The sequence below is a fragment of the Barbus barbus genome, assembly GCF_936440315.1.
Source record: "Barbus barbus genome assembly, chromosome: 18".
Lineage (NCBI taxonomy): Eukaryota > Metazoa > Chordata > Actinopteri > Cypriniformes > Cyprinidae > Barbus > Barbus barbus.
Genome location: NC_136746.1, coordinates 15103355 through 15122547, shown reverse-complemented (window position 1 = coordinate 15122547; position 19193 = coordinate 15103355). Strand labels below are relative to the sequence as shown.

The 19193-nt window shown below is 36.6% G+C and overlaps 1 protein-coding gene across 4 annotated transcripts in view; it reads left to right on the top strand.

The window, feature by feature from the left end:
- Positions 1-4883: 4883 nt before the first annotated feature.
- Positions 4884-19193, top strand: part of LOC306884341 (multimerin-2-like) — a 19025-nt gene continuing 4715 nt past the window's right edge. Inside the window, exons 1-6 of one of the 4 annotated variants that reach the window (XM_079440121.1) lie at positions 4884-4963; positions 8558-8921; positions 15667-15789; positions 16432-16538; positions 16921-16995; positions 17711-17878. In XM_079440121.1, coding sequence (XP_079296247.1) covers positions 8587-8921; positions 15667-15789; positions 16432-16538; positions 16921-16995; positions 17711-17878 — 808 coding nt within the window. In that variant the 5' untranslated portion in view covers positions 4884-4963; positions 8558-8586. Of the gene's footprint in view, positions 4964-8480; positions 8922-15666; positions 15790-16431; positions 16545-16920; positions 16996-17710; positions 17879-19193 lie in introns of those variants that run through there. The other 3 variants (XM_079440122.1, XM_079440119.1, XM_079440120.1) reach the window with 3 other exon arrangements.

Below are 19193 nucleotides of genomic sequence, written 5' to 3'. Positions count from 1 at the left end.
CATTTAAGCTTAAGTTTATTTAGGCTATATTTTTTATTTATTTTAGATTTATTTCAGTTTTTAACACTGATTCCTAGTCTATTTGAAGTCATTATAATTAAATTAAATTTAACATTAATATGTGGCTAGATTATATGTTTAGATGTGCATATCAAACTGTGCAGGCTGCACTGACTTCCGCATCAGTGGCAACAGTCCTCAGCCTCATAGAGCCTGTCATATTCATAAAATAATAACTTCAGTCTGACATGAGTGTATAAATATATGTTTGCTGTAATCTAATATGGATCCTCTTTGTATGGGACCATCTCTGTGAAGCCTCTGTAAAATATGCAACCGTGAAGTTAAGCAAGAACCTCATAAACATAATTAGATTATGTTATGATACATGCAGTACATGAAAGACAAATCTCAATGAATAATCTTTCTCTTTGTATGTTATACAAGCAGTTCCATAAATAGCAAAAATCATCTTGATAAGAGCTTAATAAAATCACACTGGGACACAGTACAGAAGGAAATGAGTTTTTTCTTAGATGTAATTCTTATTGGCTAATCCAACATGAACAAGGCAAATTATGTATTGTCCTTTATATATTTATTAAGTTAAATCCCTTGGGCAGTCTGAGTCACTGCACCACTCTGAACTGAAATAGCAATTGTGAGTTTATATTTCACAATTCAAAACTTAAACTTTGTATCTTCTGTATCTTTGTATACCTCACTAGTTCAAGAAAGTACAAATGCAATGGTTTTGTCATCATTCATCCTGGCAGAAATACAGTAACTTATTTTCTCAGCTGTGCCTGATAGATACAAAACTGCTCCTGATATGTTGCAAACGGATCTCTCTGGTCACCAGTAGCCATGTGACCTTATTATCCACCTCCATGATGATGCTCAGCCCAGGCTAACGAAATGACCACCTCTGTATGTCTAAATATAACTCCTTGCATTTCCCAGGACAGTGAGAGAATGTAATCTAATACCGACTGCTCAGAACTCAGCGCTATCAGGTCGATATGTATCCATCACGTGGCAAAAATACAGACCGTGGGAGAACAGCATGAACTAATCATCAACATGATGACAGAACAGTGTGAAATATCTCATCCAAACTTTCTCAAATCACCTTTGAAGTGAACATATGTCAACAACATATGTTCTCTCTAATTTTAATTTTAATTTAATAGAATTCATCAGTGGACAGAAAGGCCTTTTATGCTGAAAAGCTGGAGTGTGTTGTGGAAATTCCCAATACTAATCTGACTTCACCACACTGTCAATTCGAACAACCTCCAGTTGTCAATTATAAAATGCAATACTACAGTTCCAATACAGTACTACAGTACCTTCGAGGTAATTCCTGTCCCCGAATATAATACAATATAATACTACAGTATTTTATTTTTTTTATTTTTAGGGACAATAGACAGTCAGGAAACTGCCCCAGAATTAGCTACAGAGCTAAATTTCATCTGCTGTCCCTGGGCAGGAAAATACAAAACAAATTATGTGACAAAAACATCAGTATAATACCATTTACAGTAAAATCCCCCCAAAATTTAACATAAAAAATATAATCCCCCAGTATCTCAAGGCAATTCCCTTCTCAAATACTTCTAATACATTTCCAATACTTTGGGGTAATTCCCTTCCTGAAGTAAGGTGACGGCGTCCCGTCAAGAAACTATCACTACCTCAATCACACATGAGCACACAGGTCTTTAGCATCTATACATTCTCACCGCCCTTCTCAGCTGTACGCTGTTACCTCAGCCCGAGGACGGCTCTATAGTCTTCCAACACTATCACTGTTTTTGCGGTGGTCTTTTGAGCGTAGAATCTTTAGTACTTCTATTCCTCAGCTGCACAGCATATACCAGACAACACTCCCAAGTTGCTCTTTGCAGGAATGAAAGTTTTATTCACGGCTGGGAGCCCACTGGTCACAACAACCAAGAGAGACTACATTTATACCTTGTAGTTGAGTAAAAATCAATATCCCTCAAGTCTTCTTCACTGTAATTGGTTATTCTGATCTGGTCATTGGTTTGTCATATGACTGTTCTACTGTTTTAAGCACTTTTTGGGTAAATACTGATTATTTAATCATAGAGACACGACCTTTGATCTGAGCATCCTTAGTCTGCACTTTTCTGAACCTTCTATGTTGATACCCTTTTGACTCCCCCTGAGGCCATTATATAAAATATTTCCATCACAAATGCTACATGAAAAATTAACAACACAACAAAATGTTGAATGTTTGCTTCATGTGAGCAAACACAACATACACAATTCTGCATCTTACAGCATTTACCATCAGTGCTGCTATATGAAAACATTCCATTCATTATGAAGGTCAGTTTTCTATGTTCATAGTCATATTTCTGCTTATGCTCAGTGTTGGGGAAAGTTGCTTTTAAAAGTAATGCATTACAATATTGCGTTACTCCCTAGAAAAGTAACTAATTACGTTACTTAGCTACCCCCAACACTGCTTTTGCTCTTCAGTTGTCTGACATTAAGACTCCTTTTCTCTCTCTCTGTCTCTTGTTCAGTCTTCTGCCTGTAACAGGAGTTATTGTGGGTGACCAAACGGATCATCTGACTGCGGTTTCTGTAAGGGTGTGATGAAGCAACTGGCATCCTAATGTGCTTAGGTTCAGAGCAGCCTGAGAACTGCTTTGAGAATGGGATTCAAGGAAAGATCCGGCCTGCGATCATACCACATACCACATCCCTGTCACTGAGGAGAAGGGGTGAGGCTTGCAAAACAAAGTACCAAATTTTGTATTGCATAGTGCCACTGGCAGACCTTTGATGTCACTTAAAATCAAATGATGTGTTCTCCTAGAGATCTCTATGGTGATGCTCACATGTTTTCTAACTTTAGGACTAAAGGCTAAAATTTTGGACTTAGTAATTTCATTAGTTCAGTGGTATTTCTTTTGAAACCATATTGAACTCAATTTCAAAGTACTCATTATTTAAAATGTAATTAACTTAAAATGGATAATTTCATTTCGTAAGGATCATGTGACACTTAAAACTGGACAAATGGCTGCAGAAAATTCTACTTTGACATCACAGTGTATTATAATAAAAAGTGTTTTTTAAATGAAATACCACTGCCCTACAAAATATTGTGTGTATACAAAACTCAATTCATGAAATTAGTTTGCTGTGTATCCAAATAAAAGGATTACATGCCAAGATAATAGCAATCTTCTTCATTCTTATAAAGTGCAAAAACGTGTTCAATGCATGTTAAAATCAACAGACGGTTTCGGTTACACAGGACCTTCCTCAGTGTTCACATACTACTTGAAACGGTTTATTTTTATATTCGATTCCTCTCATATCAACACACATGTATCTAATCAATTCAATAAATGAGTCAGACAGACCAGTTACTTCAGCGGCAATTTACAAATATATCCAGAGGAGATACAGAAAAGAAAAGAAAAAGACAAAAAAATATCAATCAAAATCAAAAAAGAAAAAAAAAGAAATACATTATAAAAAAATCTAGACAGATTGAAATATTCATTCAAACCATTTGGTTGTACAGTGTTAAGTTGTACATTTACTTTCAGTTTGTAATAATTTCCATTCCAAAGTCTTATGACTGCACTGGAAGTACCGTATCTATTCCACAAAATGACAGTTCATTAACTGAATGATTTAACTCGGGCAACAGGGGACTTACTATCAGCTCTTTTTATGACACTTCTGTGTTTTTATACATATATAGACACACACAAATACATGTATATGTCCCAATAAATAAATAAACAATAAGAAACAGAGCATGTAGCTATTGTTGTGAAATAAAAGTGTATTGTTATAGTTGCATTGCATTTAAAGCAAGCTAAGTGTTTAATACGTTCTTTAAAAACTCTGCAGTTTCTATCTCTCTCTCTCTCCGTTACACACACAAACAATGTTTTGTCTCTTTTAGTGACTTTGAAAATCCATTGCAACAGCTTGTGCTGCCTGGAAACAAAATGTTTTCACCCTCATTGAATCTGGGCCTAAAGAATTAGTTCAAAGGTGAGAGCTGTGAAAGACACTTTCCCTACATGTCTAAGTAGCTCTTCAAGCGCTCTGGGTCAAAGGTAGTTCACCACCAGAGGTCATTCTCATTATGACAGCAAAATGCATAAGCTAGCTAAAAGGCTTTCTGATTGGCTGCTGAAATATAGGCTACCAAATTTGCACAGTGGTGCTAAATGACACATAAGTTGGAGACAGTCACAAGCCTTGCTCAAATACCTGTGTATGTTATTGGCAACTCTACCAACAAAAACAGCCGAAGCTCAGGTCTCATTAGTGCAAACTGTAGCATCAGCCATTGCTCCTGACCACACTGGAGCGAATGCACTGCTAGTGGAAGCTTTTCTCAGCCACAACATATTCTCTACTTTACAGCCCAAGTCTCTCTCTGCCCACAGCTTAAGATCATTATATACAAAGATTACTGACATTTGCAAATGAACATTACTGGTAATAATTAAACAACTTGAATCAGTTCTTGATTTTTATAAGTGACATTAGTGTGTCTGAAAGACAGTTCAGTCATGAGCAATGCAAGCAATCAGTGGTGTGAAGTAACGAATTACAAATACTCACGTTACAGTAATTAAGTAGTTTTTATCAGTAATTGTACTTTTTTGAGTAGTTTAAAAATTGTGGACTTTTACTTTTACTTAAGTACATTTTAAGTGATGTATCGGTACTTTTACTCCGCTATTTTCCTCCGTTTGTGGTCGTTACATGCTTATTTTAATTTTATTTTTATCCATTAATATGATTGGATAGGGAGATAGTGTCTCGTGACTTTCGTCTAATCAAATTATGCATAGAAAACTTTAACCGCCAACTGCTGTCTATCATGGCTGCTGGAAGTGCATTCCTCAAGCATCAATGCAGTCACATCTTCCTCTAATATATTAAGGTAAATTTGGGATTTCTGCTTACTAAATGATTTGTATATATGCTTGCCTATCTACACGACCTGAGATTTGGTGTGAGGTTGCGGGTATTGCGTGCAGTGTTAACTCCCGCAAGTGCCACGTTCAGTAAATTCCCACTCACTTAAGAGCCGCGCGATTTGCGCTGCTTCGTCTCTCTCACGCGCGTTCAGCTGCAGTCACTTGGATAAGTTTTTGCTTGTTGAACTTGTTGACTTTTGATGAGTTTGAGCGTGTGATGCGCGCTGTGAAAAAGTGTGTTGGAAACACTGTAAAACAGTTTGCAATATTGTACTCAAATTGAGGACCAATCTGCACCTTATTGATGATGACCTGTGGCGTTAATACTGCATCTGTGTCAGCGCGTGATGTAATAAAACTGCAGCTCATTAATAAATGATTTTTTTATTTATATTTTTTTATCCATTTTATTCAATCTGCCTTCATTTAGCATGTGCACTCGTGCAAGTTCAACACTTTTTGTTGCATTCAGTTGTGGATGCTGCTGAATGATTCACCGAGACCGCCGCGGCTCAGCAAGAGACGTGCGTTTGTGTTTTCGTTTGAAAAATTTTCCCCAGAAATACTTTATTTAATGCATTTTTCCTTACAAATTGTTTTATCGACATAACAATTCGAGTAATGTATATGTACATGTAATGTACATGATACCATACTTCTAGAACAATGTGCATTTGTTAAAATTGTAACATAAAAGATCAAGTCTTGTTTCTTTATTGCAAAACGCTAGAACTGGCACCGTTTTGGATAGAAATGGGCTCTCATTTTAACCCATATCATGGTGTGTGATGCTGAACTATGAGTTTCTAATGGTGTTTGTATTTGCACTATTCTAAATATTAATATTTTATGAGCAACAACAGCATGCTCTCAGTGGCCTTACACATTATTTTAAATCTATTTTTCAAACTTTATGATTTAAATGGGGATAATTGTACTGAGAATAACTTCTATTTTTTTCTTCAACTGAATACTATTTCCGTGCTGTTTTGGTGTGTTTTAAAGAGTTGGCAGTCAAAATCAATCAAAACTGCTGGATTATAGATATTCTTCATTCTTTATGACAAACAAGATAATGTGAATTCCAGAATGTACAACGTTTTTTTAAAGGTGACCCTGGACCACAAAACCATAAATGACAATTTTTCAAAACATAATCTATACAAAGCTGAGTAAATAAGCTTTCCATTGATGTATGGATTGTTAGGATAGGACAATATTTGGCTGAGATACAACTATTTGAATATCTGGAATCTGAGGGAGCAAAAAAATCTAAATATTGAGAAAATCTCCTTTAAAGTTGTTCAAATGAAGTTCTTAGCAATGCATATTACTAATCAAAAATGAAGTTTTGATATATTTACGGTAGGAAATTTACAAAATATCTTCATGGAACATGATCTTTACTTAATGTCCTAATGATTTTTGGCATGAAAGAAGAATAAAAATTTTTGACCCATACAATGTATTTTTGGCTATTGCTACAAATATACCCCAGCGACTTAAGACTGGTTTTGTGCTCCAGGGTCACACATGTATAAATTGCAGTGTACAGCGTTTATTATGATGGGGTTGAATCCACAGCTCAGTACTCACTACTCAATACTCATGAGTACTTTTAAATAGGCTACTCTTTTACTCTTACTCAAGTAGTTTTTTGGACAAGTACTTTTACTCTACTCAAACTACATTTTTTGGAAGGTAATGGTACTTTTACTTGAGTATATATTTTCAGTACTCTTTCCACCACTGCAAGCAATATATCAATAGTACTTCAGGAATTCAACATGCTGTACTAGCTTTCACTTTTGTTTTACAGCACTGGCATCTACTGGTGACTCTAAGTAAGCGTCCTGCATGAGGCTTGATCGTTGTAGTCTGTCATAGGCCTACTCATCACAGTTTATATTCCCTGATTCAAAAATGACCAAATTTAGATCTCTTCTCAGCAATACAATCTCTGTTTCTGAGCTCATATTTGAACACCATATTAACACACAAATGGTTTTGTTCACCTCCAGACTGCTCAGATTATTTATTTATTTATTTATTTGCCATTTATCTTTCTAATAGGCTAAACATTCAAAGTTTACTTAATAAAAGGTATAAAAGTCTTTCTCTTCAATGAGCTCTAGACAAAATATTGATCATTGTTTATACAGAACCATTAAAACATCTGTTTCTGTGAGTATGGTAAAGCATAGAAACTATACTATTTCAACTAAAACACTGACTCATCCTTTGACTAAACAATAAACGTCATAAATCCTTGTTTCCTCACATACTGCTGCCAGCTGAGGGCCTCCCAGCTATTCATATCTCTTAAAGGTACAGATCACCTAAACATGAGAATTCTATATCATCATTTTCACCCTGTTCCAAACACTTTCTTTGAAGAATTTATCTATCGTTTCTGTGCAGTTACAAATAACAGGGGCTTGGGCTTTCAAGCTTCAAAAATAATGCAAAAATCATCTGGACGTAAATGGTATCTATAAGTTTATGTACAGTACATACTGTTATACGCTTTGGAGAAATATCATAACTGAATTAAAATCAAACATGAATGAAATCAAGCTTAGCTAGTCTCACTAACTTGAATGAATTTTGATGAATTTTTCAGTGAGGACAGGATGTCAAGATTAAAAGTTTAGGATTCCTTTTAAATTTATTGGCAAAGTGGAATTTCTCTTCAGAGTCACATGATCCTTCAGAAATCATTCTAATATGCTTATTTGGTGCTCAAGAAACATTTCTTATTATTATCAATGTTGAAAACAGTTGTGCAACTTAATATTTTTGTAGAAATTATAATAATTTTTTTTCAGGATTCTTTGATTATTGGAAAGTTCAAAAAAATATAGCATTAATTTTAATAGACTTTTTTTTTTTGAACAATGTCTTTTTCATGTTTATGATGAATTATTCCTTCAAGCTATTTGCTACTGAATATATAAGAAAGAGAAAAAACACATAGAACTACAGGGATGAAATACTGGAGTTTCCTCTTAAACGGAGTAGTTTTTTCCATGGTTTTATGTATAAAAAACATTGTCCTTTTATCTTCTTGTAATACACTTGCGTTCAGCTTTAACATCCCTTTCCTGAGCTACTTAAGTGTCGAGTGGAGACAAGAGCAGCAAGAGGTGATAAGAGTGTAAAACCTCTGGTGACCAGCCAAGAGAAATGGACTGCTTCCTCACTCATACAGTCAAGTGTGTGTGTCCAGCACTTCTGAGCATGTAAAGCCTGAGAGCTGACTAGCCTCATTGTTCCAGGCTGCGCAACCTTTCCGCAGGGAGTAAGCTGGAAGTGTGTGTGTGGGGTGGGGGTGGGGGTGGGGTGGGGGCATTTCCGAGGATTGTTGGAGGTCTTTGAAACTATTTAGATGAGGGAGGGGAATAGATAGAGGTAGGGCACAGGGAACGGAGGGGAGTGGACTGACAGGAGAAGGGAGGGAGAGGATCATTTTTTAGATGGGGGGGGGGGCGAGAATTTCCACAAGGCACCAGAGAGCAACGGCTTTACAACATCTTGTTCTCTCGTGTTTGTAACAGTTCCTGTGCATTTTGAGGAGCACACAGATATGGTGGTGTTGAGGTTGGCCGTGCTACTCCAGGGGCTGCTTCTCGCAGCACGATGTGAGGTCAGAGCCAGAGACCCGGAGCTAGAACAGGAGGATGAGCTGAAGGACATGTCAGATGGTGGTGGATGGGACCACAGAGTTCCACTGGTTGGGTTTGGAGCACCTCATCATGGTCAAGGACTAAACAGGCAGAGCCCTGATGTCTATGGATCTGTCCACCATCCACTCGGTCATGGACACCATGATCCCACTCCTGGACATCTTTCTCCAGACGTGCCAGAGGGAACAGGGGACCCATCAGATCCATCAGCTCGGGGCTCTTTACTCCGCACTGGGTAAGTGTTGCTGTTCTTCATTCATTCAACATGCTTCATTTGATTCAAACACATAATCGTTACCACATTGTACAAAAATACAAAGTAATTTTTTGAGGTTAATTCAGGGTAATTCTCTCATAATCTGGCTCATTACATGTATGTCATAAAAACGTGCATGGTTTGCATGGTTTTATAGCTCATTATTTATCCTGGAGAGCCACCCAGGTTGAAGCAGAGCAGCAGCTTGTGAGGTTGTAAAAACAAAGTGAAGTTTTGTTCCTCTCCATCATTTCCTCAAGTTTCTTATCTTCTTATGAACGCTCATTTTTGTAACAATTTCTTCACTTTCACTTTTGATCATTTTAATAAATCCTAGCTGAATAAAAGAATATATCTCTTTCAAAAAAAAAAAAAAAGCCACATGAGGCTGAAGCAGAGCAGCTTGTGAAGCAATTGCTGTAAAAACAAAATAAACTTGGTTCCTCTCCATCACTTCCTCAACTTTCTTATCTTCCCCATCTCTGTTACAATCAACATTTGGCTGATATAGAAGCTAAACACAGGAAAATAGTTCCAGCAAACATTTGGAGGTACCTGTTACTAAGAAAATTCTGTGCTTAAAGGTCTCCTCTAACCCCACATCTCCTCAAAGTGTCAAGGGTGCCCATTTGTTTTCTCTTTCTCATTTCTTTCTCACTCTGGCTAATCCATATAATTCAGCCTAATTACCTGGAGCAGATAGGACCCGAATGTTTTAATGAGTTTAATCTTTGTACAAGAGCTGGGTCACTCTTTACGTCAACCTGCATGCATACATTACACCCCAGTTTGCTCTGCAGCATGCTTGAGTCTCTGATAACACCCTCATTTTGTATTTAATATTGTCCTTGTGATTAAAGGAAGAACATCTGGTTTGGGTCTGATTAAGGTCCCATTATGGCCCCATTCAGAATTGAACTGAGCATTGCCTCAACGTCCAATTCATGCGGGGTTTAATTTGATTTGAGGTAGTAAGTACTGTACAGTAATTTTATTAATTACACAATTCTAATGATTTAAAAAAATAAGTAATTTAATTCAAATAAATGTAACTTCTGTAGGTGTAGTTTTTAATAACATGAATGAATTAGCAATAAACACCATTATACACAACTTGTGAGGTATTTACAGAACCATTCAATGATTTTAAAGATCAGTTATTTAAATGCCACCTGCAGAAATTGTATATTGGATAATTATATGCTTTAATTTTTGACATTTACAGGTATTTACAGATTGCAATTGCAATGCAATGCTTCCATTTATTTTGTCTTTTATAATTCTTTGTTTATCATTAAAGCCTAGATTAGGGTAACATAAAAAGTTTGTTAAATAACAGGTGGAATTTAGGGGAGGTCTCGGTCTGTGGATGAAAGAAAAGATTGTTTTTTTAGAGATGTGATGTCTTGGCACGCATGAACAGCTCTGAATAGTTAGAAAGAAAGACAGAGCGACAAAGAGAGATTTTGATGCCCAGGTGCACAAAATTGGAGGGAGCTGGAGAAAAACAAATCACTGATCACGGTAGCAAAGGGAATGTTTTGTACTTATGTGGATAATTAAATAAAAATTGTCGGAAATAATTTAAATAGAAATTTCACTTCACAAAGTTTTTCAAGCTCTCTGAACAAAAAGCAGCTGTTGGAATATCACAACAAATCAAATGTCAAAACAAATTACATGTTCTTAAGAAACAAAACCTTGTTTTGCCAAAGTCAAATCATCAACACATACATCTTTTGTCATTGAAATCCCCTAAATTCATCTGAATGTGGATGTTCTGACGTGGCACTCATGTGTACCTCTCTCCATGCCTGTGTATTCGGTTTCTATATTTCAAATCCTCTCTTCTTTCTCTGATGTGGTTTTAGTTAATCTGCTTTCATCCTGGGTCTGTCTCAGGAAGCTGCTCTAGCTTACGACCTGGCCCTAAAAAAGTTTTGCATACAATTTACTTCTTGGGTTTTAACCGATTTCAACAGAGGTCTGTCTGTCAAGAAAAAAGAAAAAGTGAAAAAAGAAAAGGAACACGAAAATCCTTGTTTCCTTTTTGTGCTCAAATCAATATAAACTCACCACTTCACTTGCTTATAATGAGCTTTATTTCTTGGACTAGAATCCGAGGAATGACATGGATGGGCTTTTATCTGTTGCAGCTGCTGTACAACATTCAGAGGCAATGGGAAGCTTGTATAGAGGATCCAAAGTCAAACTAAATCCTCCATTAATATTCAGCCTTAATATTTCAACTTTGTATATATGCAGCAGGATAAATGTCTGCTGATAAAAACATCAAAGCAGCTTTTCAAAGCTCTTTGATTTGTAACGGGCATTTGTATACAAGTTTCTCTCGTAATATATTATGGCTTGGGATGTTCAATATTTTACAGTGTGGTAAGGAAAATACACTTCATTCAAAATTTTTAGGTCAGTAATATATTTTTTTAATTAATACTTTTTTTCCACATTAATGTATTAAATTGGTCAAAAGTGACAGTAAAATATTTATAATGTTGCAAAAGAATACCATTTCAAATAAATGTTGTTCTCTCTAACTTTTTATTCACCAAAGAATACTAGAAAAAGTATTACGATTTCCTCAAAAACAGTTTTGATAAGAAGAAATGTTTCTTGAGCACCAAATCAGCATTTTAGAATAATTTCTGAAGGATCATGTGAGAACTGGAGTAATGATGAATACATATTAAAATAGAAAACAGTTATTTTAAATTGTAATAATATTTCACAACATTAGTGTTTTTACTGTTTTGTAGCCTTGGTGAGCATAAGACTTCTTTCAAAAACATAAACAAATCTCACTGACCCCAAACTTTTGAACAATAGTGTACATTACCTTTAATTAAATGATATCCTGTTCAGTTTAACTTATTGTTAATATTGTCTTACGGATGTTTAGATATTTGTATTAATAACAAGATTAAAAACAGAATACTGATTGAGAGAATTATTTTTTTTGCAGTATACTCTCTGGAAAATGACATAGGACCAACGGAAAGTATGAAACAAAGGGGCTAAAGGTTAGAGGTCATGTCAGTCTGTATGTGTGGAAGTCCATGGGTATCTTTGTTTGGTAAGGATCCCAGGATGATGGAAGTTTGCTGGAGGGACAGAGCGTCAGACGCTTCCTTCCTGTGAGGGCACACTAATCGGCAAAACGCAAAAGGAAAAGGCTGTGTGCTTACAGAGATGTCCATACATAGAACTATATGGCAGGAAGTGACGAAGTCTGATTTAAGCATGAAAGGTGCTGATTAGGGAAAGGAGTATATGTGGTCCACAATTTAACACCCAGTTCTGTAGATAACTTTCTGTGTGTGATGCAGTGAAATTGTTGTCTTTTGAAAAAGTAAACTCACTAAATGGAGACAGAAAAGTGAATTGAATGGATTGACAAACAAACTGAATTGTTTTCCTTTCTGTATCATGGGTGCCAGAATTCTGCTCCAGACCGTTCCAGCTCGATTTAACCTCTTCTTAGGGTTACAGAAGCTAACATAAACCAGACATGAAGGCAGCGAGAAGCAAGACTGTTGTGCACCATCCTTTAATCCTTTAATCCCAGTCTGCCCCAGAATAAAGCAAAATCACAGACTTGTAAACTATAATGATTCACATGCTTTAAGTAACTTGTCTTGAGACCTTTAATCCCTTTACCTTCAGATCCTATTAATCAATGAGCACATTACGGCCAGCTTAGTTATCAAGACAAATATAATGTCAGAGGAATGATCAAGTAATGTTCAAAACATAGACAAACGCCTTTACGTCTGCAATACGATTCCCCTCTGTTTGACATTTTCAGGTTATGTGCATTACCAGGAAAATTTACTGTGTTGCACAAGAATCACCACTCGGATGTTTTGCCTTATTCTGACACTTTGTATACTGAAAATGTGAGTTGTTTTTGTTCACACAGTTTATTCTATTTGGAGACAAGCACTAAAGCTGTTTATGTAAGGCTAACTGTGGCATGTATGGTACACAATTGTATTTTGTTTCAGCTCAGGCCTTGCGCAAAGCTCTATAGTATAAGTCATGCTGCATGTAAGTTTCATAGTCTAATGATCTAAAATGCATTAGGTATTACTAATCATCCATAAAGTGCTGTAACTTACCAATAATGTTGGAGTGAGTATGTTTGTGTTGTGTTTTGGCTTATAACTGAAGTGCAACTTTGCTTAACTGATTCATTTGGCTATGTTGAATGTATCATGGCCTGTGAGTTTAGAACCACACAATACGTTTCACAAATCAAAAACTCAACCCGGCGTATTCCCAGTCGTTTAGTCATCAAAATTCTTTCGAAATATAAATTATTTCGGTCCTCTTGACCTGATCTGCCCTACATTCATGTTTGATTAATGGAGAGACCAATACAGAGTTTCTCATTCTCAAGCTCATACCGAATGCATTAACCATTGACCAAAGACTGAACAATTACACCCAAAACTATTCACAACTCGGCAGTGGATGTGATGGATTTAGCAGGGAGGTTTTGACCCGTCTTGCTTGTGGACTATGAATCATACATCAAGAGGATTGAGCAAGTTAAAACAACCAATTGCAGGATGATGTTCCTCCTCAGAGGACCATTTCCAAATACATCTACCCACAGAGCCTTATCTGTCCAGCCTTTAACTTCAACAAACCTCTGATCTCTGCTCAGTGTTACCGGTTAACTCATAATCAGTAACAAAGACTCATGTCAAAGATCAGCTCTAATGATGTAAAATAACTACAGCTCATCATCATCAACTCTGGCATGACCTCAAGAAAAATACCTCACAGCTGGACCCAATGAAATCTTAGTGTTTTGTCTTTCTGGTCAGCCACCGTCAATCAGTGTATGTAACCAACCTCTCAAAACCTGACGTGGTACGGACCTTCTCTGTCCTTTGTGTGAAGCAGTAACCTTTCCATTTTTTAAAAATCTCCTAATTTGTATGCAACAGGTCAAAGTAGGAACAGGGTGTTTGGGCTTGCCCAGGTCAGAAGGGGGCTCTGTTTTTTACAGCATTGTAAATCAATAGAGAAATTTTCATCTCCCTCACTGCCAGATCAGATCAGGGATGCCATGCTTTCAGCACTATTATCAATGAGTCATGACTGTTGGCACCCAGACACCTATTCTTTGGTTCCTGGTTTGAAAGGAAGCAACTGTGTGCCAAAATAAAGTGGTAGAGACATCGTGTTATAGAATAAAGTTTGGTGGACACATTGTGTTGTTAGGGATGCAAATGTTTGCAGTGTCATTACAATCAAAGTATTTTTTATTTCCAATAACTAAGAAATAATAATAATAATAATAATTCGTTACATTTATATAGCGCTTTTCAAGGCACTCAAAGCGCTTTACATAGTAAGGGGGGTATCTCCTCATCCACCACCAGTGTGCAGCATCCACCTGGATGAAAGTGAGGAAATACAAAGTTAGGTTTTTCACATTTGAATTAACCTTGAGTTAAGGTCTTTTTAAAACCCAGTTAACAGAACCAATAGTTCAGACTCATTCTTATTGAATTAGGTGTTTGCTTTACAGAATATTATTAATGCACCAAGTTGGTTCATGCTATGTGTAAAGTTGCCTTTCTTCTCCAACATTTGCATACAGTTGTTTCATTTTGCCAGTACTTTCAAGTTGGTCATGAAGTTGCTGTTACCTTCCTGCTTTCGCAATGATAAAATGTTTAAATATAGACTAACACGCATTCATTATTCATTCAACACAAACAGTTCCTTTGAAAGAAAAGTATAGGTTTTCAAGGGCTAATCAACATTAATTTAACAATGTATATCATTTGGATGTAATTATTCATAAATATCCATTTTAAAGGAATAGTGTTTATATATATATATATATATATATATATATATATTTATTTTTTTTGTGGAAATATTTCGGTAATTCTAACTTTGTTCTTCACTAATCTCATACCTTTGATTAGATGCATCATATCCGGTTTGACGGTCGGACAAAAGTTCCAATATTTTAACATATTCAAAGCTCAAATGGATATGAAAATTCTGCAAACACATATGATTGGAACTGTTTCAAAGTTTCACTCTTGTAATTTTGAATGGTGTTTTGCAGCGCTTTTAACCCTGAAAAGAGGATATCTACGAAGGTTTACAGTGTGTGAGAAAGTAAAGTCAAGTTGTTCAGCAAGAGACAACCAATCATAAGCTGCCATAGTGCTTGCCTCATTAAATATTCATGTGCTTTGTATAGTTACATAACTTTTATATACAGAAGGAAACGGTCAAAAATGACCCTGATTATTATTTAATTTGTAAAAAGCTGTCTTGATGTACAGCGCTGGTGCAGGAATCACAGCATATTTACTCTTAATGTTGCTGTAAATGGTGTTTATTCCAAGAACTTTGAGGAAAACATCCGGCCATTGATTCATCAAACTAATTCGAGATTACCATGGATGCATTCCAAGAAACACATTAAAGGGCTATAATGTGTCATTTGTAGGTTAATATTTGCCTGCAGACAATGAAATATTTTTAGGCTTGACCCTGAGAACTAGGAGAAAAAAGGTTCAGCTAAACACAAGTATGCAAAAATAACTGCATTATTGTTACGTGCATTGGTACAATGAACCTCTGGCCTTGACCGAACTGGATTCTTCCGATGTTTCCTAACTACAGAGTATACTTACTAAGTTGTGTGGCTGATGTTCACTTTCCCTTCCAGGAATTGGTGTGCGTTTGTTCAGAAGCGTGCTGTTTCTGTGGCAGTATCCTGTGGAACTGAGAAGTACACCATCAAGTCCCAGAGTCCCTGTCCTAACGGCACCCCAGACTGCCAGCTAGTCATGTAAGTAATACATTATATCTTAAAAGTGAAATAGGTGAAATGTAGATTCTACACTACAAGCACCAAACCATCACCTGTTCCATCACCTGCCAGAGTTGGGATCCGGAAGTAAAAATTACTTTCATACCCATGATTCTGCAGAGAAATCATCAATTCTCAATCAGAGTTACGTAATTATGAGAAATAAATTGTGCCAAATGAATATCTTTAAATCAATAGTTTTATATGTTTTTAATTCAATTGTCATTCTCAATGTTTTATAGGATTGTAGTTTGTCTCATTAAAGACGTCCAGTCTTGTATCTTTGTCTTTTTGTCCACTTCTCAAAGACCTATTTATTTTTTGTAAACTTGTAATTCATCTCCTAGCTGGTTTGGTTCATGGTGTATAACTCCTAAACAAAGCCTTTTTAAAATCCCTATCAAAGAATGAATGGGAAAAACACTTCTGGAACCTATAGGTTGCTGAAAAAGTGCATTCTATTGGATGAACAAACAGTTAGTCCTGCCCATAAACTCATGCCATTGGTTGTTTTTTTTACTGGTTTGTTACATATTATGTTAGAATAGAACAGGTATTTTTACATAAAAACATGTATTACATCTCATAACTTAATCGTTATGCAACATAATTTGTTTGCAGGTACAAGCTGTCCACTCGGCCTGTGTACAGACAGAAGGAGAAAATCTACACTGCACTGTTGTGGCGATGCTGCCCAGGGCATGCTGGGAAAAACTGTGAGGAGACAGGTACTGGTGAGCTTTGGCACGACGGTGCTTATGGTGATACTGGACCCAAGAACAAAAAGTGCTTGCAATACCATGCCTGACTTGTTAAACTGGTTTGCTTCTACACTGTACCAAAAATTTGACATGGTGTTACTCCTCTCGTGTACATGTAACAACATTAAAGATTTGAATACACTGCTTGGCCAAAAGTATATAAGCATCCCCCTTCTAATGACCAAGCTTGGCTCTTTCATCTACTGTAAATTGGACCAGATTGTCCTAAACAGAAGCAAAACGGCTTTTGTGAAAGGAGCTTTTCACTGGTGAGGTGCCATATGTTCTTGAAAACATAAGAACGGCTAAACCAGGCAATTTTCTTTCTCTGTTTTTTTTCTGTGCTCAGTCACAGACGGCCACGTCTCAAAATCTGAAGACCCCAGCATAGCACATCCAGGGGGAGATGAAGCGACAAACAGACGTACGTAGTGTAAAAACTCTTTCATCTTTAAATAAGCTAAAGCTCTACTGTTTTGCCATCTGTAATTGAATGAACTCTAATACAACATGGATAGTTGTATCTCTGCATGCTGATTAGTTAATACAGCATTCTAGCCATGCATGACTATATACCTGTGACAGACTGACACAGCCTGGCTGCTGAAACAAAGTGAGGAAATTACAAAAGTGTGTTTGTGCAAATATTAGCTGGCTATGGGAATGTTATTGCCACACATGGGAGGACGGAAAAGGGCGTATGAGCATTCTGAAGGCAAGGGGCGAGCCCACACAGGGTGTTAACGTGTATGACCGTGCTTCAGTCCAAGCATGGACAAAACAAAAAAGGTCTTGGGTAAATACACACATGCACTGGAGCACGCTAGAATAATAGCACATTTCAGAGGAGGCCGTCAAATCCACAGCTCTAAAAATATTCCTTTGAGCTGGTTGTTGGGACACAAACAATGGCTTTGGACGCAAACTTGGAAATTCCCATGCTGCTGATTAATCTGATACGAAGCACTCATACTAATGACCTTCCTGAGATTCAAATGCACAGGTCAAAGTGCACAGGTCACATTTGTGCAGTGAGTAACAAAATAAGAAGAGCTGCATGATGGCAAAGGCATCATCAATCAGTATAACCACAACGCCACATAAGATTTGGTACTACTGTATTTCTTCTCTTTTCTAAGGACATAACAAACTAACTCAGGAGAACAGAGAGCAGAATGATTACCAAATGCTTAGCGGTCCACTGTATGAAGCTGAACAACCTGATGTAGAGAATCAAACTGCAGCAGAGCCCACTGATGACTATGAACACAGCCGTCATGCTGGACATGACCACTTTGAGAGGAGAGGTATGCTATATTTTATATGCAATATTCCTCACAGACTTTGCTTTGACCACATAGAACTTGCAAACAAGTTGCTAAATGGGACTTGCAGAGGTTAACATGAAACAGCAACACGCCAAACTGGTTAACTCATCAACTCTATATTCAACTTTTACAGTCTTCTTGTGTTTATGCTTGTACTATTGAAACTATTTCTAACACAAACTTTCCAACCTGTAAACTTTTTTTTCTTTTAAGAGTTTTCAGAAGCTTAAAGGTTGTGAAGTTAAAGTCATGTGACCAATGTGTGCTTTGTTTACAGGCTACCTTTAGTTTTTCAATTCTCGCAATTCTATTTAGGCTTCAAAATTGGTAAAAGTTATGTTTTATTTGTAAAGATTAATGTGACATAATGTGAGAGAATCATAAACCTTGTTGATCACAGACTTTATATTCTGCAATAATCCAAAAGCCAATGAAACAATACAATTGGCTTTTTTGAGGGAACCAGGGTGATGTAAACCAAGTTAGTTTACAACTTATAATTCATATATATATGTATATGTATGTATGTGTATATATATATATATTTCAACACGTCTCTCTTCCCACTCTCTCGTACATCCAAAAACTACAGAAAACAGATCACGTGTGTCCATACCATAAACTTGCTTACCAGACATTTACTTTGGTTGTAATATGCATTGTCAGAGATATTATGGGAATATTATTCTGTCTGTCTCGTCCAGAGCCGGTCTCTCTTACATCCTTCTGTTCTGTCCAGAGGATACCGGATTAACAGAACAGTAAATAATGCTGTAAACTGGGGGGAAACCTCCATTCCTCTGCTATGACAACTCCTCACTGTCCCTTCTCATTAGGAGTTCCTGCACAGGATATCCTCTTTCCCTGGGAAAAAAGTCTCCATACAAACATTGTATGGTTGTGAGTGTGATGTAATGGTCTATGGAAACGACAGAGGTTCAGATATAGATTGAATCCAGGCACACACAACACTGAAAAAACTTTGAACAGCTGGGGTGGTATTGATGTAAGGACACATTTGTCACATAAATAACGCTTGAGAGCCTCTTTTAAATGTGCATTCTCTCACAGAATGAGACAAAAGAAAGAAAAAACTTTGAAGTCTGAATTGAGAATTTTTTTCTTGTTACCCTATTGTTCTGGGTAGGCAGAGCTTTTGTGTCTGTGTTATGTGTGGTTCAACTAGTAATAACAATGTTGTCAGGGTAATAAAAGTTGACTCAATCATATATATTAGATTTTACAACAGAGGAAAAAAACAGCTGGAGCATAAATTCTGAAGCTTTTCCAGACC